Source organism: Schistocerca piceifrons, chromosome 1 (assembly GCF_021461385.2).
Source record: "Schistocerca piceifrons isolate TAMUIC-IGC-003096 chromosome 1, iqSchPice1.1, whole genome shotgun sequence".
In the NCBI taxonomy this organism is placed as follows: Eukaryota; Metazoa; Arthropoda; class Insecta; order Orthoptera; family Acrididae; genus Schistocerca; species Schistocerca piceifrons.
In genome coordinates this window covers 365361032-365387890 of record NC_060138.1, presented here as the reverse complement: position 1 = coordinate 365387890, position 26859 = coordinate 365361032, and the positions used below count along the sequence as shown (strand labels likewise).

The window sequence follows — 26859 nt, the reverse complement described above, 5'->3', positions numbered from 1 at the left end:
GGCAGTAATAACGGTTAGCTAGGTGTGACAGATGGATTGCCCATCTTCAGTACCAGAAGTTTTTTGAGTGTTGATAAGTGCTCCCTACTGCATAATTCTCCCCTTCCCCTTCCACCATTCTCACATGTTTCAGTTAACTATTAAAAGCTGTAATAAACATAAAACTTGTGTGAGTAATTTGACCTTGTTTCTTCTTAGCTGTTCATTACTCACAGTTTTTGAGTCTTTCACATTTTTCCATTTGTAAAAGAGATTAATGTAGTAAGTGTCTGTCATAATAAGTGTATCACTAGTCTCCGGTATGCAACAAAAGAGAAAACTTTAGGTAGTCATAAAATAATTTCTTGTGACAAAAGATATTGTAAAAATACTTGCAAAACCATATGTAAAAGAACAGAGAAAAATACATTTTCTTTATCATGGCAATTACTGGATTTTACTTTGTATTTTCCCCCTTTGTTCAATATACTTACACCATTTTTCACATTTGTTTCCCATCTAAGTTCCATTGTTTTTAGGTCGAACAGCTTAATGTCACCATTATCATAACCAGCACATACCATTCTTTCCTCTGAGTTGTATGAATTGCCTGAAAAATTGTACATGACAAGGTTTACAACTTTGATGCCAAAAAATAATAATTTAATAATATATACTCAATACTGAGGTGTATCTATTAAGTATTCAGTGGGACTTTGGAGTAAATTCAGAATGAAATGTTATAGAAAACCAATGACTGTTTAGCTAAACCCAACTGTATGCACATATGACAGAATAACAGCTATAGAAGCTGGCTGACAAAGACTCTATGCCTCAGAAAATGTATTCTTCTGAAGCAAACATAGACATGTAGAGAGATGTCAAAGGAAAGGAAAGAAACACATCAATTAAATATAAATACAAGAGAAAAAAAATGTGGTGCAAACAATGGAATGAACAATTAATAACCTGCAATAACAAATAAAGCATTCAAATCATTTAATAGTGACAACAATGGGGTATGACGATTAGGATTTAGCATCCGGTTGTCAATGAGGTCATTCGAGGTGGAGCACAATCTCAATTTGATGTAGGATTAGGAAGGAAAATTGCAATGTCCTTCTCATAGAACCATCCTAGCTTTTGTCTTATGGGATTTAAGAAAACATGTAAAATATAAATGTGGGTGGTCAGATGGGATTTCAGTTCACATCCTTATGAATATAAGTCCAGTGTCTCACCACTGCACCACCTTACTCTGTAATAGTTGTGTTTCTAATGTTCCAAACAATGTGTGTCTTCATAACTAACAAAAATACACATGAAACTTCCTGGCAGATTAAAACTGTGTGCCGGACCGAGACCCTAACTCGGGACCATTGCCTTTCGCAGGCAAGTGCTCTACCAAATGAGCTACCCAAGCACGACTCACGCCCCATCCTCACAGCTTTACTTCTGACAGTACCTCACAGGAGAGCTTCTGTAAAGTTTGGAAGGTAGGAGGCGAGGTACTGGCGGAAGTAAAGCTATGAGGATGGGGCGTGAGTCGTGCTTGGGTAGCTCAGTTGGTAGAGCACTTGCCTGCGAAAGGCAAAGTCCCGAGTTTGAGTCTCGGTCCGGCATACAGTTTTAATCTGCCAGGAAGTTTCATATCAGTGCACACTCCAGTTCAGAGTGAAAATCTCATTCTGGAAACATCCCCCAGCCTGTGGCTAAGCCATGTCCCCGCAATATCCTTTCTTTCAGGAGTGCTAGTTCTGCAAGTTTCGCAGGAGAGCTTCTGTAAAGTTTGGAAGGTAGGAGGCGAGGTACTGGCAGAAGTAAAGCTGTGAGGTTGGGGCGTGAGTCATGGTTGGGTAGCTCAGTTGGTAGAGCAATTGCCCGTGAAACGCAAAGGTCCTAAGTACGAGTCTCGGTCTGGCACACAGTTTTAATCTGCCAGGAAGTTTCATATCAGCACACACTCCACTGCAGAGTGAAAATCTCATTCTGGAAACACCCCCCAGGCTGTGGCTAAGCCATGTCCCCGCAATATCCTTTCTTTCAGGAGTGCTAGTTCTGCAAGTTTCGCAGGAGAGCTTCTGTAAAGTTTGGAAGGTAGGAGGCGAGGTACTGGCAGAAGTAAAGCTGCGAGGACGGGGCGTGAGTCATGGTTGGGTAGCTCAGTTGGTAGAGCAATTGCCCGTGAAACGCAAAGGTCCTAAGTACGAGTCTCGGTCTGGCACACAGTTTTAATCTGCCAGGAAGTTTCATATCAGCACACACTCCACTGCAGAGTGAAAATCTCATTCTGGAAACACCCCCCAGGCTGTGGCTAAGCCATGTCTCCACAATATCCTTTCTTTCAGGAGTGCTAGTTCTGCAAGGTTCACAGGAGAGCTTAAGTAAAGTTTGGAAGGTAGGAGGCAAGGTACTAGCAGAAGTAAAGCTGTGAAGACGGGCATGAGTTGTGCTTGGGTAGCTCAGTTGGTGGACCACTTGCCCGCGAAAGGCGAAGGTCCCGAGTTCGAGTCTCGGTCCGGCACACAGTTTTGATCTGCCAGGAAGTTTCATATCAGCACACACTCTGCTACAGAGTGAAAATCTCATTCTGGAAAAATACACATGCGTGACTACACTACCCTGGCTGGCTTCATGTCTCACTTCTGCAGCCCAACTGCTGTGAGAGGGTGCATTAGGTTGAGTGGGTGAGAAGGAAGAATGAGGGGAGAGAGGAAGGAAAAGTTGGAAGGAAAGGAAGCTGAAAGCTCAGAGGGAGAGGTGGCAAGTGAATGGGAAAGAAATGTGGCACTGGTGAGACAGTCTTCGTGAAGGCAGGAAAAGTTGCATATGACACATGAAATAATGAAGGTGTCGGTCATCAGGAGGGAGCAAGGTGGGTGGGAGACATGGCAAGTGGGAGGGGGGCCTGACACAGAAGGAACAGAGAATGGAGTTACTCAAAGGGAAGTGGGAGGCACATGGACAAGGATGGAGGTGAGAATGGGGCGAGGGTTAGTAATGAATGAGGCTAGGAGGATTGTGTTGTATGAACAGGTTCCATTTATGTAATTCTATCTGGAGTGGGGAGGGGTGGGGGCATGGGGAGTTGGGGGGGAGATGCTAGTTTTGAAGCAGCCACTGGAGTCAAACCTGTTTCGCGGAGTGGCATGTTCTGCCTCACGCAGTCAACTCTGCTCTTGGAAACAATCTGTCAGTGGTCATCCTTTCTGGTGAACAGTTGGTTGGTGGGCATGCACACATAAAAATTTGTGTAGAAGTTACATCAGACTTGGCAAATCATGAAACTACTTCCACATGTGGTCCTTCTTCTGATAAAGTACGCAGTATAGAGTCGGGATTAGCGACCATAATGTCATCATAGTAATGATGGTTACTAAAGTTAATAAATCCATCAGGAAGGCTATGAGATTATTTTTTCTAGGAAGAGCAGATATTAGTTGTTAGCATCCCATTTAAACAATGAATGGACGTCATTTACTTCCAATATGATGGATGTGGAGGAATTATGGCCAAATTTTAAATGGATTTTAAGCCATGCTCTGGAGAAGAATGTGTAGAGTAAGTGGATTAAGGACAGGAAAGACCCACTATGGTTTAATAACAAAATTTGCAAAAATTTTGAGGAAGCAGAGACCATTGCACTCTCCGTTTCATTCAAAAAAGAATGTGTGGATGACAACAGCCAAAAGTTGGTAGACATTCATATATTTGTAAAAAGATCAATGGGCGAAGCCTACAACAACTATCACCATCGTACCTTAGCAAAAAAACTGCAGAGGCCTCGAGAAAAGTAAAATCACTAAGCAGGTCGAAGATTCCTATCTAGTCACTCACTGACCAGTCTTGTGTGGCAATGGAAGACAGAAAAAGGAAAGCTGACTGTTGCACAAACTCCCATGTGGAGGACATAGTAACAGGCATACCTGGCATAGAGAAGCAACTGAATGAGGTCAAATTCACCAGGTCCAGATGGAATCCCAATTTGGTTTCACAGGCCATTGGTTCAGGGGCAATGGACCTTTACTTAGCTTGCATTTATCACAAACCTCTTGCAAAATAAAAGTACCAAGCTATGGGGAAAAAGGCACAAGTAACGCCTTTATATAAGAAGGGTAGAAGAACTGACCCATAAAATGACAGACCAATATTCTTAACATTGGTTTGCTGCAGAATTCTTGAACATTTTTTAGTTTGGAGACAGAAAAGCTCCTATCAAAAAACTAGAACAGATTTAGAAAGCATCACTTCAGTGAAACTCAGCTTGTCCTTTTCTTGCACGATATCTTGTAAACCATGATTGAAGGACAACAGGCAGTATCCACAGTCCTAGATTATCCAGAAAGCATTTGACATGGTGCCCCACTGCACACTGTTGAAGAAGGTATGAGTGTATAGAATATGTTCCCAGATATGTGAGTGATTCAAAGCCTTCTTCAGTAATAGAACCCAGTATGTTGTCCTTAGTGGTGAGTGTTCATCAGTGACGAGGGTAACATCAGGAGCACCTCAGGGAAGTGAGATGGGACCACTCTTATTCCTAACATACGTAAATTATATGATGGACAGGGTGAGCATCAGTCTGTGGCTGCCGCTGATGCTTTGGTGTACCAAAAAGTGTTGTCACTGAGTGACTGTAGAAAGATTCAAGATGACTCAGACAAATTTTTAGTTGGCCTGATGAATAGCAGCTTGCCTTAAATGTGGAAAAACGCAAATTAGAGCTTATGAGTAGAAAAACAATACTATAATGCTTGAATGCAGCACTACTAGTGTGATGCTTGACAATCACATTCATTAAAACCCAGGTGTAACATTGCAAAGCAATTTGAAATTGAATGAGCTTGTGAGGACAGTAGCAGGGAAAGTAACTGGCTGACTTTAGTTTATCAGAAGAATTTTAGAGAAGTGTGATTCATCTACAAAGGAGATCACATATAGAATACTACTGCCATCCATTCTTGAGTGTTGTTTAAGTGTTTCGGATTCCTGCTAGGTCAGATTAAGAAAGATATTGAAGCAATTCAGAGTTGGCCTGCTAGATTTGTTACCAGTAGGTTAGATCAACATGCAAGTACTGGTAGATCCTTGGTGAACTCAAATGAGATTCCCTGAAGGGAAAATGTTGTTCAAAATGGTTCAAATGGCGCTAAGCACTATGGGACTTGACATCTGATGTCATCAGTCCCCTTGTCTTAGAACTACTTTAACTTAATTAACCCAAGGATATCACACACATCCATGCCCGAAGCAGGATTCGAACCTGCGACCGTAACAGCAGCGCGGTTCAGCACTGAAGTGCCTACAACCGCTCGGCCGCAGCAGCCGGCTGAAAATGTTGTTCTTTTTGTAACACACTATTGAGAATTAGATAATCAGCATTTGAGGTTGACTGCAGAATCATTCTACTGCCTCCTACTTAAATTTTGAGTAAGAACCACTAAGATAAGAAAAATTAGGTCTCATATGGAAACACATAGACAATTGTTTCCCTTTCTCTGTTTTAAGAGTGGAAAAGAAAAGGAAGTTAATAGTAGTGGTACATGGTACCCTCTGCCACCCACTGTACAGTGGTTTGCAGAGAATGTAGGTAAATGTAGATGTAGATCCAAGAAGACACATTTAAGAACAAATAACAATACCAAATAAAGACACCAATATATCAAGAAGCAGGAGGCATGGGCACATATGAAGTAGCTGACAGAAATGTTAGCCTTCAGATGTACAAGGTGCTTTAATCAGTGAATCAACATAAAATGCTGGAGGAAAGTTGTCGGAATTCACTTGGAACTGGGCAGGTTGAGAGTGAAATCAGTGTCGTAATGCAATTAGAAGAAAGAATTTCAAAACACAAAAAGTTAAACATGGATGAATTACATGACAACAAGGTCATTAATGCAATGAGTGGTGACAACAAGTTAGTGGACAACAACAGAGCAAAATAAAAGTGGGAGGAAATGGTAAAGAAACAATTATTGATGAAATAAAATTGTGAAGAAAGGTAACAAAATACTAAGGGAAATGAAAAGTAACAGGAATAACTGTGAAAATTTGAAAAAAAGAAATTGTATGAAAAAGGGTGGGGTTAGGGTGTTGTTAGATGAAGGGGAAAGAAGAAATGCCCATATCAACAATAACTTCTGCAGAGAGAGGTCACTCCTACAAGTTATGGTGTTAACGGAGGTAAGATTGCAAAACACAAATGTGTTCATAATCATGGCTGTAATTTTGGTAACCATGTTTCATTACAAGTTACCAATATTGAGTCTTTGCCTTCACCCATCTTCCCAGCTGCCAGCGATCTTTGTACTACCAAAAATGTTAAATTTTGGTTATCAATCAGTTGATAAATGGTGTTTCATGCTATTAATGATCAGATTGGATTAGAAAATGGGTGAAAGATGCTCATGACAAATATGGCAAGACAGATAGTCATTATATGAATCAAGTGCCAGAAAAATGGGTTGGGTGGGGGTCACAGTACTAGACTAGATGTTGGGGAACATGGAAAATTACCAAAAACCTCATGGTGTTAGGAAACTAGAGTAGTGTGCACCTCACTTTAGCACATAAATTCATAAAACTATGAATATGGAGAGGTTATATTCCACACCAACTCAAACAAGTGTTCTTTCTTCTACAGTCCATAGTTCACTGTGCCAAGGTTTGAAATTTGTCTCTTATATCCAGATGTTTGTATTTTCTTCCCTTCCAGCATTATCCTTGTATTTCAGATGACAAAATATACCAAAAAACCAACCCTTGCCCATTTCTGTCTGTCATTTAATATATAGGTTTCTTCTTCTTTCCTATGGTTCCCAGAGCATGACACTTTGGATTGATACAATATTGTCCTACAAAACTTTTACAGTGGCTGAGAGTTCTTGTGCGACTAAATGATTGTTTAGTTGACTGAAAGTAGTTACAACAAGATTAAAATAATATGCAACTGGCAAAAAATTTGTACAAATTAACAATGAAGCTATAGAACAGTTAATTTGTTTTGGTTTTCACAGTAGTTAAGGATACTGATGAGACAGAGAGCAAAAGATATAAGCAGATATGTAAAAATAGCCTGGACTGTTTTTGACAAACTAAATAGGGTTTCTAAAACTAAGATTCCAGCATAACTGCAAAGAAAAGTTAACAATCAATGTGTCTTATCCATTCTGATTTATGGCAGTGAGACATTGACTTTTAATGTGAAAACCATTCAAAAACTGAAGGCTGCTCAGTGAACAACGGTGAGATGTATTTTGGAAATTACAAGGAGGGACACAAAGAGGAACAAGTGGATCAGGGAAGTGGAAGACATAATTATGACTGTAGTGAAAATGAAATGGAGTGTGGTGGGACCTGTGGCTTCACAAAATGATGGTTGTTGGACTAAATAAATTCTTTGGTACTTTTCTGGATTCATATAGACAATAGAAGACTGAGATGATGACATAATTGGAGATGGGTACATCACATTATAAAACATGCAGAATCAACATAGATGCAAACAAAATATGCAGAAAACCTGTAGCAGGTATTTATCCAGCAATAAATGTCAAATGGACGTTGGAGATGGTGATGATATGGTATTAAGTAAGGCCTCTATAATAGAATAAAGAAACAAAAAATCTTAATTTTTGATTGCTGCAGAGATCTGTGTTGTCAATACAAAAACTACTTATACTGAGAATACATTTTAATTTCATGTTTTTAGCTTCTTTATGAAAATAATTTTTTGCAAAGATTGGCACAGTGTTAGCTGCTTGTTACAGTCTATGTACTCTTGATAATACTATTGAAGCAATATAATAACAATTATAATGAAAATTGTGGCAGTTTCAATTGTGTGCCAGACTAGAACTCAAATCTAAGCCTTGTGTTGCATGGGCAATGCTTTTACTAACTGAGCTATAGCAACTAACTTGTGAACCTTCAACACTATTTTCATGTGTTTCAAGTAACCACCCTAAAGGGTAGTGTTCTTTCTTTTTGACATGGTCACTTTTGGATCTTTCACTATGCCCCTATGTTGAACCCAGGGCTCTATCTTTGTGATCTTCTCTCCACACATTATGCACCCAAAATACCACTTGAATTTTGTCAAAACCACAAGACATCAACGTAGTTATATAAGGCAGTTGTTACTGATATACAGTCATGGTCATAATAGTAAATCTGTGTGTTTTAACTACAAGTTTAAACAATCCTAAACAGACTCCTTAATTAATGACTATTTACACTGCAGCACCAAAGAAACTGGTATATGCATATGTATTCAAATACAGAGATATGTAAACAGGCATAATATGGCACTGCGGTCAGCAACGCCTATATAAGACAACAAGTGTCTGGCGCAGTTGTTAGATTGGTTACTGCCGCTACAATGGCAGTTTATCAATATTTAAGTGAGTTTTAATGTGGTGTTATAGTCGGCGCACGAGTGATGGGACACAGCATCTCTGAGGTAGCGATGAAGTACAACCATTTCACAAGTGTACCATGAATATCAGTAATCAGGTAAAACATCAAATCTCCAACACTGCCATGGCTGGAAAAAGATCCTGCAAGAACAGGGCCAATGATGACTGAAGAAAATCATTCAATGTGACAGAAGTGAAATTCTTCTGAAAATTGCTGCAGATTTCAATGCTGAGCCTTCAACAAGTATCATCGCGAGAACCATTAAATGAAACACTGCTGATATGGATCTTTGGAGGTGAAGGCCCACTAGTGTACTCTTGATGACTGCACAACACAAAGCTTTAAGCCTCACCTGGGCTCGTAAACACTGACATTGGACTGTTGATGACTGGAAACACGTAGCCTGATCAAATGAGTCTCGATTCAAATTGTATCGAGCAGATGGATATTTATGGGTATGGAGACAACTTCATGAATCCATGCACTCTGCAGTAATGGTGTGAGGTGAGTGCAGTTGGAGTGATATGGGACCCGATACATCTAGATACAACTCTGACAGGTGACACATACGTAAGCATCCTGTCTGATCATCTGCATCCATTAATGTCTATTGTGCATTCCAACAGACTTGGGAAATTCCAGAAGTGCAATGCGACACCCCACAAGTTCAGAATTGCCACAGAGTGACTCCAGGAACAATTTTTTGAGTTTAAACACTTCGGCTTGCCACCAAACTCCCCAGACATGAACATTATTGAGCATAACTGGGATGTTTGCAATGTGCTGTTCAGAAAAGATATCCACCCCCTCATAATCTTGCAGATTTATGGACACCCTTGCAAGATTCATGGTGTCAGTTCCCTCCAGCACTACTTCAGGCATTAGTTGAGTCCAAGCCATGTCGTACTGCGGCACCTCTGAGTGCTCGTGGTGATCTACATGATATTAGGCAGATGTAACAGTTTCTTTGGCTCTTAAGTGTATCAAGCTGTTTAACACTTTGAGAACTGAGCTGCTATGGTGTTGTTCAATTAGTTATCAGCTTAAGGGGACCACACCCTGCCTATCTAACCCATGTTAATTAAGGCAAGTATTTGACCCATTTCTGAAAACACTATTTGATGCAGGACCTTAATATTTTTACTGTATGTTACATGATACTAATAGAGTCAACTGTACTAAAATCTACTTTATCCATTTTATAGTTTTTAAGAAATACTTTTTTAAATTTATTAACCAAAAATTAAGTTTTTTCTGCAGAAAATACACTCTTGGAAATTGAAATAAGAACACCGTGAATTCATTGTCCCAGGAAGGGGAAACTTTATTGACACATTCCTGGGGTCAGATACATCACATGATCACACTGACAGAACCACAGGCACGTAGACACAGGCAACAGAGCATGCACAATGTCGGCACTAGTACAGTTTATATCCACCTTTCGCAGCAATGCAGGCTGCTATTCTCCCATGGAGACGATCGTAGAGATGCTGGATGTAGTCCTGTGGAACGGCTTGCCATGCCATTTCCACCTGGCGCCGCAGTTGGACCAGCGTTCGTGCTGGACGTGCAGAACGCGTGAGACGACGCTTCATCCAGTCCCAAACATGCTCAATGGGGGACAGATCCGGAGATCTTGCTGGCCAGGGTAGTTGACTTACACCTTCTAGAGCACGTTGGGTGGCAAGGGATACATGCGGACGTGCATTGTCCTGTTGGAACAGCAAGTTCCCTTGCCGGTCTAGGAATGGTAGAACGATGGGTTCGATGACGGTTTGGATGTACCGTGCACTATTCAGTGTCCCCTCGACGATCACCAGTGGTGTACGGCCAGTGTAGGAGATCGCTCCCCACACCATGATGCCGGGTGTTGGCCCTGTGTGCCTCGGTCATATGCAGCCCTGATTGTGGCGCTCACCTGCACGGCGCCAAACACGCATATGACCATCATTGGCACCAAGGCAGAAGCGACTCTCATCGCTGAAGACGACACGTCTCCATTCGTCCCTCCATTCACGCCTGTCGCGACACCACTGGAGGCGGGCTGCACGATGTTGGGGCGTGAGCGGAAGACGGCCTAACAGTGTGCGGGACCTTAGCCCAGCTTCATGGAGACGGTTGCGAATGGTCCTCGCCGATACCCCAGGAGCAACAGTGTCCCTAATTTGCTGGGAAGTGGCGGTGCGGTCCCCTACGGCACTGCGTAGGATCCTACGGTCTTGGCGTGCATCCGTGCGTCGCTGCGGTCCGGTCCCAGGTCGACGGGCACGTGCACCTTCCGCCGACCACTGGCGACAACATCGATGTACTGTGGAGACCTCACGCCCCACGTGTTGAGCAATTCGGCGGTACGTCCACCCGGCCTCCCGCATGCCCACTATACGCCCTCGCTCAAAGTCCGTCAACTGCACATACAGTTCACGTCCACGCTGTCGCGGCATGCTACCAGTGTTAAAGACTGCGATGGAGCTCCGTATGCCACGGCAAACTGGCTGACACTGACGGCGGCGGTGCACAAATGCTGCGCAGCTAGCGCCATTCGACGGCCAACACCGCGGTTCCTGGTGTGTCCGCTGTGCCGTGCGTGTGATCATTGCTTGTACAGCCCTCTCGCAGTGTCCGGAGCAAGTATGGTGGGTCTGACACACCGGTGTCAATGTGTTCTTTTTTCCATTTCCAGGAGTGTATTTTTGTGAACTTCCTAATGGGGGAATATTAATGAATGTGGTACCAGAGGTGGCTTTTTATGTTATGCAGAATCTCTGAAAATGTCATTCATTTATCTGTGATAGTTTCTGATATAATGGGGCATACATATTGAAAATTTTAGTTTGCAGGAAATTGACTTTAAAGAAAAACTTTTGAAGTTTGTTACTTACAGTTAATCAAAACTGTCCTGCTGCATATGATGGCCTTTCTTTGGCCTCTGGTAGGTCTTCCAGCTTCTTTTTCACCTTCCTGGATGTTTGTCTTGCTTTCTTGGCCATATTAGATGTAGACCAGTCTGCATCGACTATCCTCACTTTATCAAAATGTTGCAGCCCAGTGATCATATTTTCACCAGGATTAATTCCCAGCTTTTCCAGTACCCAACACTTTCCAATATTACCACAACTGAATGTAATAACAGCATCATTAACTCCTAGTTTCACTGTATGCATGCCTACAAATACAGTTTTAGGAATGTGGTTCCAGATTATGCTGTTGAAACATTCATTTGGGTTCTGTGTTTGCCCATGCAGACATTTCCTTAGGTCAAGATGAGCCAAGTCTCTGAAAATAGGTTTAATTGCTGTAATAACAGCAGCAGGAAGAGAATGCTGGTGAGAATAAAATTCTCCAGTTGCCTGAGTCCTACTGTATTTGCACCACGAATTTTCTCCTGATGGACACAATCCATGACATGGCTTATCATCAGCAGTGGACTTAACGGAAGAATATGGCCCAAACACCTCTCTTCATTGCCTCCATATTTTCTTTATTTCTCCTAATTGCCTGCCCATAGTATACCTGCAAGTTTTCTATTTCAGTTTTAGACAACCGACCCTGTCCGGTCAACAATTTTCAATCTTCTAATTTTTTTCCTCTCATTTCAACAGTTAGTTTTGAGAAAACTAACTGTTCCCAAACATTTTTGAACATGGCCTACACATTCTATTCTGCTAATAATGGCATCTCCATATGGCTTAGAGTTCACCACATTGTTGTATGCCCTACTGTCACCATCGCCCAAATTTTGTTGTACCTTAAGCCTCTTGTTTCTACAGAGCGATGAAATATTTGTTGTACTCCATGAATTTCCATACCACCATTTGTTCCTCTAAAATTAGCTACACAGTTGTGTTCTTTATGTTCATTGACTTTACAACATTTGCAATATTTAGACATTATCTCCACATCTAACAATTTACCAGTGTCTACACTCATGGCAGTCACTACTCCATTCAGAGAAGTATGTCCTCTTTTCTGCCAACTTCCATCAAGTGCAACTGCAATATCCAAACATCCATCATTTCCTCCCACTGCTTCCCTAGCAGTCAGTTTCATGCTTTCCTCACTGACCTCACATAGAGCTTTCTCTAATATTGCAGTCAGTTTTTCAAATTTATTTGGTGGTTGATGTAAGTTCATCACTGAACAAAATGTTCTCCCTGCACCCATGCCCTTGCCAATGGAGCGTAAGGCATAAACTAATCTAGTATTGATTTCACAAGGGGCACTTGCATCTGGTTTTGAAGAACTCATAAATGAAATCACAGCTGAGCATTTAGTGCAAATTAAATGCAAAGCAATTGCTAGGCCTTTTCTCCCACTGGCCACTCTCATAAATATTCACACTCTGTGACTCAACACACTGTCTACATTGTACAAATTTAGAAATTACATCTGATAACATTATCAAATTTATAATAATGTTACTGCACCCCTTGTCACTTACAGAAATTTGTTGTAACTCTCTTGAAATGGTGAGCTGCTTTGATGACAAACTCATTGAAGAATTACGAGGGTGAGTCAAATGAAAACCGTAAATTTGTAATAACAAATCGAAATTTTGGGCCGTTACCCTGCAAGTTGGTAAGCGTGCTACAAACAGCATGCAGAATGGCCTGAAGGTGGCAGCACAGTGCAGATGCACACATACTGTAGCAGTATCAGTATAAAAATGGCCACCCCACTTGCGACTTGCACCAGGGAAGAACAGCGTTATGTTATTCGGTTTTTGCATAGTGTAGGTGTGAAACCTATTGAAATTCATTGACGAGCGAAGGTTCAGTACGGTGATGCACGTTTGACACAGCAGCAAGTCTATGAATGGAGTAGGAAGTTCACAAATGGTGTGACTTCAGTGGAAGATGCTCGTCGTCCAGGTCAGGCGCAACGAGTTCTGACTCCACTGAACATTGCAGCAGTTGAAGCCATAGTGAAGGAAAACCGCTGAGTGACACTTAATGACTTTGCAGCATGTTTACAGATTAGTCATGGGTCAGCACACCACATTATTCATGATTTGCTCCAGTTTCACAAAGTGTCTGCAAGTTGGGTGCTATGGCAGCTGACTCCTGAAATGAGAGAACGACGTGTTGATGCTTGTGAAGAACTGCTTTCGTACTTTGAACGAGAAGGTGATGGCTTCCTTGCAAGAATCATTACTGGGTACAAAACCTGGGTTCACTTCCACCAACGAGAAATGAAGAGAGCGAGCAAGGAATCGCGCCATTCTTCATCACCAAAACCAAAGAAGTTTCAAACAGAACCATCAGCAGGGAAGGTTGTGCTGATTCTCTTTTGGGATGAAAAAAGGCATCATTTTGGAGCATTACATGCCTAGAGGGAGCACTGTCACCAGTGCATCATACACAGATCTCCTAAAAAATCATCTACGGCCTGCAATCAAATCAAAGCGACGTGGATTGCTGTCAGCAAGTGTCCTTTTGCAACATTACAATGCAAGGCCCCACACTGCCCGTACAACAGTTGCAACAATCACAGACCTGCATTTTGAGTGTCTTCCTCATCTACCATACTCACAAGACCTTGCCCCAAGTGATTTCCATATGTTTGGTCCACTCAAAGATGCAATGGATGGAGGACTTGCATTGAGCGTGGGGGAGATTATGTTGAAAAGTGATACAGCTTTGTACCACTTCTGCACAATAAATAATATTTTTAAAAATATTTAAGGTTTTCATTTGATTCATCCTCGTACAATTAGAAACATCGCTGCCAGGTGACATAACCTCTTGTACAGAAAGCTTTCTAAACCTGTTTCCTCTAAATTGTCATTTCTTGAAAATGCCTTTACATTTCGTCATCTTCAATAAACACAACAAAACACACGTAAAGAAGCACTGCAAACGTAAGTATAACAACTACTCACAATCACACTTGAACAAAACTAACAGTGTGTTTGAAAGTGTGTTGTTTAAAAACAGCAGAAACAAAAGAATGCCGACTGTTGCATTCCAAGGATAGCTAACACACTCAGGAGTAAAAAAAAAAAAAAATCCCTAACATGCAATGTAGTGGATATAAAGATCTAAAATATATGTAGAAAAGTGGGGGACACAAAAGTGGGCGTGGCACATAAGCATACGTGGTAGGAAAATGCTCTTGAAATGCTAGAAAAAATTTTTTTCAGAAAAATTCTTTTCAGAGTACTTAAATAAAACCTTAATCCATCAAAATATGATGAAAACCGAGAATTGATTTTTTTTCGACCTGAACCACACAGTGGTCCCCTTAAAGATAAGTCAGTAAACTACTTTATTTAGAGCGTAAGTCATGCTTGCAATAGAATAATGGTGTTTGTTAATTTGAGGAGGATACCAACAGGTTAAGGGCCTAATAAAAATAGAAATGCAATTCAAAAGAGTTGTTTGTATGCTATTGTTTTTAGCATTTTCAAGTACGACGTCATAAAATATTTGGTTGGATCTTGATACACTTAAGGTTACTTCTTAGAGCTGATCTATGAGGGTAATCCCAAAAGTGTAGTCTCCTATTTTTTTATAAGTACAAAACTCTGTTTGTGTGGCAGTTGGTCACACTGTTATGAAGAGTGCTTCATGTGCTGTGTGTAAACATGCGCACGCTGTGCTGAGGTGTTCAGTCTTGGCTAGGCAGCCATTGAGAATGGAGCTCCCGTTGGATGTTACAGCCAAGTGCGAATTGCGCGCAGTTATTCAGTTTTTGAACGTAAAGGGCACTGCGCCAATTGAAATCCATCGCCAATTGACAGAAGTATATGGTGAGTCGTACATGGATGTCAAAAATGTTCATAAGTGGTGTAGAGAGTTTGCAGCTGGTCGGACCGAAGTTCAAGATGAACAAAGGAATGGAAGACCGTCAGTTCCTGAGGAGACCGTGTAGAAGGTTGAGCAAAGCATGAATGAAGATCGTCGTATGACCCTGGATGATCTCTGCACGTTGGTACCTGGGGTTTCCCGAAGCACCACTCACAGAATTTTAACGGAAACATTGTAATACCGGAAGGTGTCCTCAAGATGGGTGCCATGCATGCTGACTGAGGTCCACATGTGGCAACGAGTTAATGCTTCCTGCACATTTCTTCACCGCCTTGCAGCCCAACAGGACCAGGACAAGTTTCTGGGCTCTATTGTCATGGGTGACGAAACCCGGGCATACCACTTTACACCTAAGACCAAGCAACAATCACACTAGAGGTGGCATCCTTCTTTGCCAAATCCGCATAAATTCAAACAAATACAGTCTGCCAGTAAAGTCATGACAACCATTTTTTGGGATCGGAAAAAGGTATTGTTGGCCGACTTCATGCCCATTGGGACTACAATTAACTCTGACAGGTAGTGTGAGACTCTGAAAAAACTCAAATGGGCTAATCAGAAACGGAGAAGAGGAATGTTGAGCTAGGGCATACACATTCTCCATGACAACGCTCACCCACACATCGTTCAACAAACCATTGCTCTCCTGCATCAGTTTCAGTGGAACATAACCACCCACCCACCCTATACTCATGACTTGGCACCCAGTGACTATCACCTGTTCTCTATGTTAAAAGAACATTTGGCCAGAAAGCGATTGAGCTCTGACGACAAAGTGAAAGAAGAGGTTCATAAATTTCTGAACAGCACGGGGGCGCGCTGGTATGACATGGGCTACAAAAACTGCCACAGCGCCTACAAGAATGCATCGACAGAAATGGTGATTATGTTGAAAAATAGCTAAATGTTCAAGCTGTAAACTCATGTAAACCATTGTAGAAATAAACAGGTCTATGTACTCATAAAAAAAATAGGAGACCTTACTTTTGGGGTTACCCTTGTATTTTACCATAGCTTAGGTCAGCCAGTGTCTTTTGAAGCCCAAATAATATTGTAACCATTTAGAAATCATAGGTTTTTCTGCACCTACCATATTCCCTATGCAGTTAAAGGTTCTGTAAAGCATAATTAGATCACCAGATTGCTCTAGGAGTATTTCAGCCCATCTCATCTAGGTTCTCAGCTTCTCTACTTGTGTCAATTAAAAAACCTTAGTACCTAAGGTTTGTTTTAAGTATGGGGCCATTCAGCCCACACAGTGACAAGTTGCTGTGATACATGGCCTCTCAAAACCATCTACTCATTTTTAGGAAGTCCAATTATTTTGAGCAAAAATAAATCAGTAAACTGGGTTGATCTCAGAAGGACTAGATATATTATATTTCTTGAATGCCCCTTGTACATGAGTGAACTTATTTTAAGTAGACATCAGCACGCAGAGTAGCCAGATAATCCGTTTGTAATGGATTCCTTCATTTTTTGGCTTTAATTTCACCCCTTAATTTTTTTCTTTATTTGGTGTCACTAATTTTCCTGTTTTTTAAAGTTGTGAAAAATGTGAGATTTTAATTGAATCAACTGTGGGTTCTTGGTGAAACACTGTAAATTAAATAAACAAACACTGTTTTTTGCCTTGTTTCACAAATATTATTATTTATGTTACTGCACAGCCCAGGTTTCAAGTTATAAACTCATTTTCAAGTACGTTACTGATTCCCAAAGATGATAATGCACAAATAAACATGATGACAAGGCAAAGATAGTCATCTCAACTACTTAAAGTATCAATCCCTGGCTTAATGTGAAATTAGTTCAATGACCTTTTCTTATTTTTCGTTAGTACAGTGGGATGTTGTTTAAATCAAAATTATTTCTATTTTCAAGGGAGCAAGTGTCAGCAAGCAGATGGTCTGGCAATAGGCTCACCTTTATCCCCTTTGCCAGCAGAAATGTTCATGGACAAGTGGGAGACTGATTTTCTTACGAGGGAACCAATGACAAAACATGTTGTGTATTGTTACGGATATGTAGATGATATTCTTTGTATGTGGAAAGGTCCCAATAGACAAATTGACAAATTTGTGGAAAATATGAACCAGTGGCACACTAACATAAAGGTCAGAATTGAGTTGGGGGGTTCCAGCATAAATTTTGTGGACATTAGCTTAAAAATAGAAGACAGTAACCATAAACTTATAATGTATCGAATAGACTCCTTCACTGAGACATTCGTCTGGCTTTCTCCCAACATCCTACAGCCTATAAACATGCAACATCCCACCACATGATCCACTGTCTACTTTCTATCCCTGTGTCCCAAGAAGGCTTTGACCAGGAACTTAATACAATAAAAACAATAGCCACAAAAAAAAAAAAAAATGAAGAAGCAAGCCATGCCCCAACTGTCCTCAATGAAAAACACAGACAAACAGAAAAGTAAATGGTGCAGATTACCTTTCATAGGGAAAACATCAAATAGGATATGTAACATTTTGAAGGAAAATGGTTTCTTTGCATTTTTCTATGTCCCTTGGACAATGAGTAGTTGCTTGTTCACTGCAAAAGACAAACAACCAATCATCTTAAAAAGTGCGGTTTATAAAATCACATGCCATGAGTGTCAGTCTTGTACATTGGACAGACGGTGAGGTCAATCTGCACCAGGCTTAAAGAACACCATAGAAGCTGGAGATTGAAGAACTCTGATTCAGCCTTTGCAGAACATTGCTTGAGCAATAATCACAAAGACATAATAGATGTACAAGATTTACACACAGAGGAAAAATGGGGCTAAACTCAATCAATTAGGAATTTTAGAAATTAAAAGGCAGATGTGTACATCCCCACACCTGTTATTAAACAAGGAAATCCAATTGAATTATTTACCGATTTTAGATGATATCACATCTCCAGAACAGAAGCAAAACCTTGGACCTCAGTCTATCAGCAGATAAAAAGTTCTTGGCTGATGCATAACTTTAGTCCCGTCATGTTAGTGTAATTGCTGAATTGTGTAATTCATCTACATCTACATCTACATCTACATCTACATTGATACTCCGCAAGCCACCCAACGGTGTGTGGCGGAGGGCACTTTACGTGCCACTGTCATTACCTCCCTTTCCTGTTCCAGTCGCGTATGGTTCGCGGGAAGAACGACTGTCTGAAAGCCTCCGTGCGCGCTCTAATCTCTCTAATTTTACATTCGTGATCTCCTCGGGAAGTATAAGTAGGGGGAAGCAATATATTCGATACCTCATCCAGAAACGCACCCTCTCGAAACCTGGCGAGCAAGCTACACCGCGATGCAGAGCGCCTCTCTTGCAGAGTCTGCCACTTGAGTTTATTAAACATCTCCGTAACGCTATCACGGTTACCAAATAACCCAGTGACGAAACGCGCCGCTCTTCTTTGGATCTTCTCTATCTCCTCCGTCAACCCGACCTGGTACGGATCCCACACTGATGAGCAATACTCAAGTATAGGTCGAACGAGTGTTTTGTAAGCCACCTCCTTTGTTGATGGACTACATTTTCTAAGCACTCTCCCAATGAATCTCAACCTGGTACCCGCCTTACCAACAATTAGTTTTATATGATCATTCCACTTCAAATCGTTCCGTACGCATACTCCCAGATATTTTACAGAAGTAACTGCTACCAGTGTTTGTTCCGCTATCATATAATCACACAATAAAGGATCCTTCTTTCTATGTATTCGCAATACATTACATTTGTCTATGTTAAGGGTCAGTTGCCACTCCCTGCACCAAGTGCCTATCCGCTGCAGATCTTCCTGTATTTCGCTACAATTTTCTAATGCTGCAACTTCTCTGTATACTACAGCATCATCCGCGAAAAGCCGCATGGAACTTCCGACACTATCTACTAAGTCATTTATATATATTGTGAAAAGCAATGGTCCCATAACACTCCCCTGTGGCACGCCAGAGGTTACTTTAACGTCTGTAGACGTCTCTCCATTGATAACAACATGCTGTGTTCTGTTTGCTAAAAACTCTTCAATCCAGCCACACAGCTGGTCTGATATTCCGTAGGCTCTTACTTTGTTTATCAGGCGACAGTGCGGAACTGTATCGAACGCCTTCCGGAAGTCAAGAAAAATAGCATCTACCTGGGAGCCTGTATCTAATATTTTCTGGGTCTCATGAACAAATAAGGCGAGTTGGGTCTCACACGATCGCTGTTTCCGGAATCCATGTTGATTCCTACATAGTAGATTCTGGGTTTCCAGAAATGACATGATACGCGAGCAAAAAACATGTTCTAAAATTCTACAAGAGATCGACGTAAGAGATATAGGTCTATAGTTTTGCGCATCTGCTCGACGACCCTTCTTGAAGACTGGGACTATCTGTGCTCTTTTCCAATCATTTGGAACCCTCCGTTCCACTAGAGACTTGCGGTACACGGCTGTTAGAAGGGGGGCTAGTTCTTTCGCGTACTCTGTGTAGAATCGAATTGGTATCCCGTCAGGTCCAGTGGACTTTCCTCTATTGAGTGATTCCAGTTGCTTTTCTATTCCTTGGACACTTATTTCGATGTCAGCCATTTTTTCGTTTGTGCGAGGATTTAGAGAAGGAACTGCAGTGCGGTCTTCCTCTGTGAAACAGCTTTGGAAAAAGGTGTTTAGTATTTCAGCTTTACGCGAGTCATCCTCTGTTTCAATGCCATCATCATCCCGTAGTGTCTGGATATGCTGTTTCGAGCCACTTACTGATTTAACGTAAGACCAGAACTTCCTAGGATTTTCTGTCAATTCGGTACATAGAATTTTACTTTCGAATTCAATGAACGCTTCACGCATAGCCCTCCTTACGCTAACTTTGACATCGTTTAGCTTCTGTTTGTCTGAGAGGTTTTGGCTGCGTTTAAACTTGGAGTGGAGCTCTCTTTGCTTTCGCAGTAGTTTCCTAACTTTGTTGTTGTACCACGGTGGGTTTTTCCCGTCCCTCACAGTTTTACTCGGCACGTACCTGTCTAAAACGCATTTTACGATTGCCTTGAACTTTTTCCATAAACACTCAACATTGTCAGTGTCGGAACAGAAATTTTCGTTTCTGTATGTAATTGTTAAAAAAAAAGGTCACTGAAGTAATTTTACATGAAGCCATGGATCAAAATATTAAGAAGTTGAGATGACTATTTTTGCCTTATCATCGTGTTTATCTGGGCATTATCAACTTTGGGAATCAGTAAGGCACTTAAAATGGACTTATAATCAAAAACCTAGGTTGTGCAGTAACAATAAAACAATTTGTGAAACAAGACAAAAAACAGTGTTTATTTAGTTAAAGTGGGATTTAATGTGGCCCATAAAAGAGAAGATATTTTTCATTCTGAAATGTAACTATCCCTGGTCAGAGATCTCACCACCTTCTTTTTTATTGTAAATACCAACATTGGCAACAATTTTATATACCAACATTGGCAACAACAGCAAGCAAAACAAATGAAGAGTGATTTGAAAGTAGCATCCTTCTGGTGTTTGCTTGTAGTGTTTAAGTCCATACAATACCACTGGCACTGTTTCTATTCTGTGTTCACCAATTGCATTGTGTTCAAGCAAATGGCTGGATCAAGTTTACAGTCCTTTACACATGGTAATTAGAAATGAGTGGAGGTGAAAACAATGTTTCAAAAACATCTCCAAAGAAGGAAGTAAAATCCCAACATCAGCAGGTGTATTTCAAGGAGTTGATAAAACTATTTTAAGAGGTAAAACTGGGGGGAAAATAAAGATGGGTCCTATTGCTAGGTGTGCAGAAAGGATTTTAACATTGTTCAGGGTGGATAAAATGACCTTTCAAATAACTTTCTCCATATAAAGAACATAAACTGAAGAAAAGTTGAAGTGTAGGCAATTCTAAGCTCTCAAACTATTTTTTGAAACTTAAATAACAAAAACTAATGTGATGGTGTTGCAGTATTTGAACTGGGTTTAGTTTACCATGGTGTAAACCATAATTTAAGTTATTCCAGCTTTGACTGTGGCAATAAATTAGTATCCTGTATTTCCACCAATCCAACAACTATTGCTTCAAAATTGAAATGTGGATGTTTGAAGGCAGAGGTGCTTGTGGAAAATGTGCTAGCTTCCATGAGTAAGACTTTTTAGAAGCTTTAAACCATAAAAAAAGCAAAATTCTTTACTCTGGCAACAGATGCATTGAATAGAAACAACAAAAAACTGTTCCTGGTATGTATATGCTAATTTGGTCCTTCACAGGGATTTTGTCAAGAATGCTGATGAAACTTTGGTAGCTATAACTGATTTAGTGTTACAGAGGTTGGAGACCCATAACTTGAATGTTAATTAGGTTATCATCACACAGTGATCATAATGCAAATGTTAATTTCAGTTTCAGATAAAACAGTCAGTTGCTATGCAGTAGGAATGAGAACATTTTGAAGGTAAATTATTCTAACCATATTGGACTCAATGTATACCTGCCGGGGAAAAAAAAATAATCAGAGTTAGTTTTAAAAACCATGAGGTATGAATGATCAAAAATCGATTAAAAACAACTAATGAATGAAGGAATTTCAACAATTGGCCAAAAATGAAAATGGACTCTTTTCAAAACAAATCTTTTAGAGGTTTGGCAATAAATAGCTAAAAATTGGGAGAAATAATGGAATAATACAGAAGTGAGAGAAAAAGAGGAAAATCAGGAATCTTCTGCGCAAATTGGAATGGTTGGTGTGTACGACAACGTGATGAAATTTGCTACATATAAATTAGGTACTGACTTGGAGAACCTTGTACTGAAAATTCATAACCATTTTCCAGTCTTTGCCATGAGAAGAGAGCAATAAAATCAGTTTCCCGACCTGTAAACTTGGAATGAGCTGAAATTCTATGCCACATACCCACGAGATCACTTCTGTTGACTTCTGCCATAATCAGACTGCTAGACAACTGGGATGCAGTTAAAAGCTTTTTCCAGAGTACTGGTGATTTTCTAAGTTATTATCAAAAGTTTTCATTAATGATGGCCCTAAGAAAGTAGTTTGGGCTGAAATTTACTTATATTTTAGTAGGAATGTTGAAAACCAGTTGAAAATAGTGACTAAAACAATGGAAAAATGTGATTTAAGTATTTTGGAAACATTCAAACAAATGAAACTTCTCATCATAAAAATCCAACAAAGAAAGAAGGATAACTAGTATGGCAGTAAGGCAAAGGAACTCCTGGATGGGCTGTCTGTGATAGTGCCATGCAAAACAACAAGAGGTTCAAGCCCCCTCAACAGAAAACACAACCACATCATAACACCACCACCTCCGAATTTTACTGTTGGCGCTACATATGCTGGCAGGTGACTTTCACCAGGCATTCACCGTACCCACATGCTGCCACTGGATCACCACATTGTGTACCATGATAGGACACTCCACACAATGTGGACCTATGGATGTTCAGGAATGTGGAAATCTCATATACAGAAATTTGACACAAGTGACACACAATCACCTGATCATGTTTGAAGTCCATGAGTTCTACAGAGCACCACATTCTGCTCTCTCTCATGATGTCTAATGACTACTGAGGTCACTGATATGGAGTACCCGACAGTAGCTGGCAGCACAATGCACCTAATATGAAAAACATATGTTTTTTGGGGGTGTCCGGATACTTTTGATCACACAGTGTAAGTATGCATTTTTAGAAGCCTTTGCTCTATTACAGGAAATTTGCTTTCACAATTTTGAGAATGCAGTGTAAATATTTCATCTTAGTGAGCATGTATGAAGTGTTCAGCTGTTACAGTGATAGCCGGCCGCGGTGGTCTAGCGGTTCTAGGCACTCAGTCTGGAACCGCGCGACTGCTACGGTCGCACGTTCGAATCCTGCCTCGGGCATGGATGTGTGTGATGTCCTTAGGTTAGTTAGGTTTAAGTGGTTCTAAGTTCTAGGGGACTGATGACCACAGATGTCAAGTCCCATAGTGCTCAGAGCCATTTGAACCATTTTGTTACAGTGATAATCTCTCAGGAAGTCTAAACAAGGAACATTGTAGCATATCAAATTGGGTTCATATTTTTTTTTTACAGTGACTGATCATGATACCTTAAGCTTGTTTCAAGTTGTTAATACAAGGGTAAGACAATTATTATCCACAAAATAGTTATAAAATTCTATTGTAATCAAATAGGAAACTTACAAGAACATCATTTTTCGACAGAGTCTACTCGCGTTTCAATGCACTTGGTCCATTATTGTACAAGCTTCCTGATGCCCTCATAAAAGAAGGTCCTCAGTTGAGCAGTGAGCCAGGAATGCACCGCTTCTTTCACTGCTTCGTCTGAGGCACATCAAAGGCCCCTTAATGCCTGTTTGAGTGGACCAAACAAGTGATAGTCAGAAGGGGCAAGATTGGGATTATATGGAGGATGATCCAGTACTTCACATTTGAGTCTCTGGAGCGATTCAGCAGTGTGGGCAGCAGTAAGCAGATGGGCATTGTCGTGCAACAACACAACATCTTCTCACAGCAATCCTTGGCGTTTGCTTTGAATTGCAGGCTTTAGCCTGGCAGTAAGCATCTCACTGTAACGTACACTGTTTATTGTTGTGCCCCTTTCCCCATAATGTTCCAGTACTGGACCTTGTGCATCCCAAAAAACCATAATCATAAGTTTTCCTGTGGACGGTAGGGTCTTGAACTTTTTCTTGCACAGCGAATTTGGATGTTTCCATCCCATACTCTGCCGTTTACTCTCCGGGTCATAATGATGGATCCTTGTTTTGTCATCAGTAAAGATCCTGTCTAAGAAGTTGTCTCCTTCGTTACCATAGGAATCCAAATGTTTTTTCCAGATGTCCAAGCGCTTTTGTTTATGCAATTGTGTGAGTTGTTTTGGGACCCATCTTTCACAAACTTTATGAAACCCAAGTCTGTTGTTGATGATTTTGTAGGCAGAACTGCGACTAATTTGCAGATGATGTGCCACTTCATCAATAGTTAATTGTCTGTCTACGAGAATCATTTCACGTGAACGCTCAATGGTTTCTTCATTTCTGACAGTAGACAGTCCTCTGGCTCCTTCATCATGCGTAACACTTGTGTGATCATTTCGGAACTTTTCAATCCTTTCGTAGACACTCCATTGTGGCAAAACACTGTTTACGTACTGTACTGAAAGTCATCGATGAATTTCAGTCCGTGATATGCCTTATGACTACAAAAAACAGATTACTGAATGTTGCTCTTCTTTCGTGCAAATAGACAGCGGAGCAGCCATGATTAACAGCACAGCAGTGATAACGAAACTAACCTAGCAGCTTTAAAATTGCAAAGATATAACAACAAATAAACAAAGCCTGTGTCATCAATGTAAAATGACAGTATTACCAAAATAAACAAAAATATAACTAAATTGTGGATAATAATTGACAAAACATCAAAAGGTAATGTTTCGCTCTTCTAGTTTATTAAATCACAGTAACTGTGTGTTTAGTATTTATGTAATATTTTGTTTTTCATTCACCTGTTTATTGAAAAATGTGGCTTTGTTGATGTGAACTTCAAAGAATAAGTATTAATTTCACCAATGTCCCCATTTTAGTTCATATGTAACTTAATGTACCAATGTGAGCTGGAAAGCATGCTCATTAAAATGCTTAAGGAACACTTCTTTTTTTATTTTTGAAAATCTGGCTGCCCTACTAGCACATGACAGTGTGTTTCCATCAGTGAAGTAGAAACTCACACCCACACTTTGTTTAGCTACATTCGCAACAGGTAAAAGTTTAGTCCACACAATGAAAGTGACTGAGAATGACATCAGCACAATCCTGGCCCATACACATTCCAATTGAACCTTGCATTGAATTACATATGTATGACAATTCTATCCACTTTACAGACAAGCAATAAGCAGTATATATGATTTGTAGGGCCACATTTTCTGGTGTCAGATAAATTCCTTTTTGTAATCAATCATAAGCCGTTATTAGATCTTTCCAGCCTCTGTGTGCATTTGTGGGACAGGGTGAGACAATTATTACAATACTAGGTCAATATAATTATGAGATCCATTTGGAATCAAAATCCTCAAATGCCAATGCGGACACTGTCTCTAGTCTTTCACACAATATTCAGTATCACTGCTCATGCTACAGTTAGCAATTCACACAGGTTGATGAATATGTCAAATGCGAGAGGCTACAGCATTTACCAACTTCTACCAGCCCAGCACAGCTTTACAAAATTATTTTGTGCTCAACTGCAAGCTAGGGCTAATCAACAGTGGCCTACTCCTCAGCAGAGAGAGCACACATAATCACATGGTCATCCCTCCACCCTGTGTGTCCAGATTGAAGTCTTGCTGCATCACAGCCATGGAGAAACCACTCATTAGCCTAAAATTGATGCTTGATGAGAGCGTATAACAACAGCATTCGTACTCCTCCTGCTGGCACAATCAAAAGTAATATTTAATTTGGCTGTGCTTTGTTTCAATGAACTATTATTCAATTTATTTACATGTTTTCTTTCACAAGGATTTGGTTCTGGCTGATGTTTCCTTTTATTTCATGTGAGGTGAGCAAGTGCAGCAGCCAATTAGGGTTTGCCCACTGCATATCATGGACTGCCTACTGTTGTGCCTGCTGTGTCGGTCACAGATGTTGATAGAACAAGATTCACAATGCCACATGGATACTGTTCTTTTTTTAACATTTATTATTGTTTTTTCATTTAGTTTTTGTAGGCCAATGTTGAAAAGTTAAAAAGAACAAACAAAGGGGACGGACAGCAAAAATAAAAAATTACAGAATTTGTAAGCCGTCTTCAATGTTTTTAACTAACAGACAGACTTCCTGAATTAGATGTTAACATGACAAAACATGAAAAGCAACTGGAAAATCATACTACAGAGTTGAGAGTAGAGAAAACAGACTTAAAACCATATATTAATATAATATAATGATATTACTATTATTGATCCAGCAAACAATTCAAAACATACATCACAAGAAGAGCTGATTAAAAATAACAGGTGTTTGAATGAGGAGTTTTGCAACACTTTATAAGTACTGTGAAATGATGTCACATAAATTGTGCAGGAAGTGTCATCTGATGCAAATACACAAAGAAAATTACAGGCAAAGGGTTTCTTGGATGTAGCAACTGAGTTAAGAGAAAACAGTAATTTTAAACTCTAAAGGAACAGTTGAACTGTAACAGTAACTTTTATACTGAACTGAAACCAACAGCCCAAAAACACCTGGCTAGGAAAATGGGAATAGCACGTTTAGTACCTTTCGATTTTGTACACAGAATAGAACATACTGAGAATGTGTTACAGGAAATTACTAGACACATGCCAGAGGTGGCTACGGCTAACCAAACAGATGTTAAATGAACTGAAAGGACTGTTAGTAAAGATAGTGATGGCAGAGATTTTTGGACCCACACTGCTAGTTTAAAGGAGAAATTTGATGAATCTGAAGACATAGGAGAAGTTAAACAAAGTGCCATGCTCTCAAACCACAGAAAGATGATAGGAAATGTGATGGCTGATGGGTTGAATTCCATCTAGAACATGGAATTAATTTACCTATTAAGTTCCCATATTTCAAGCCTGAAGTGGAAATACATACTATAGCCTTTTTAGAAGTAGA

General features: G+C 40.3%; 1 protein-coding gene across 2 annotated transcripts in view; it reads right to left on the bottom strand.

Moving 5' to 3' along the window:
• LOC124785846 (dynein axonemal assembly factor 10) overlaps nucleotides 1-26859 on the bottom strand; it is a 190936-nt gene that overhangs the window by 73362 nt on the left and 90715 nt on the right. For both annotated transcript variants that reach the window (XR_007015963.1, XM_047254215.1), the window contains exon 5: nucleotides 474-589. Coding sequence is in view for 1 of the 2 variants with exons in the window: in XM_047254215.1 (XP_047110171.1) it covers nucleotides 474-589 (116 nt within the window). In the remaining variant the exon portion in view is untranslated. The remainder of the gene's footprint in view (nucleotides 1-473; nucleotides 590-26859) is intronic.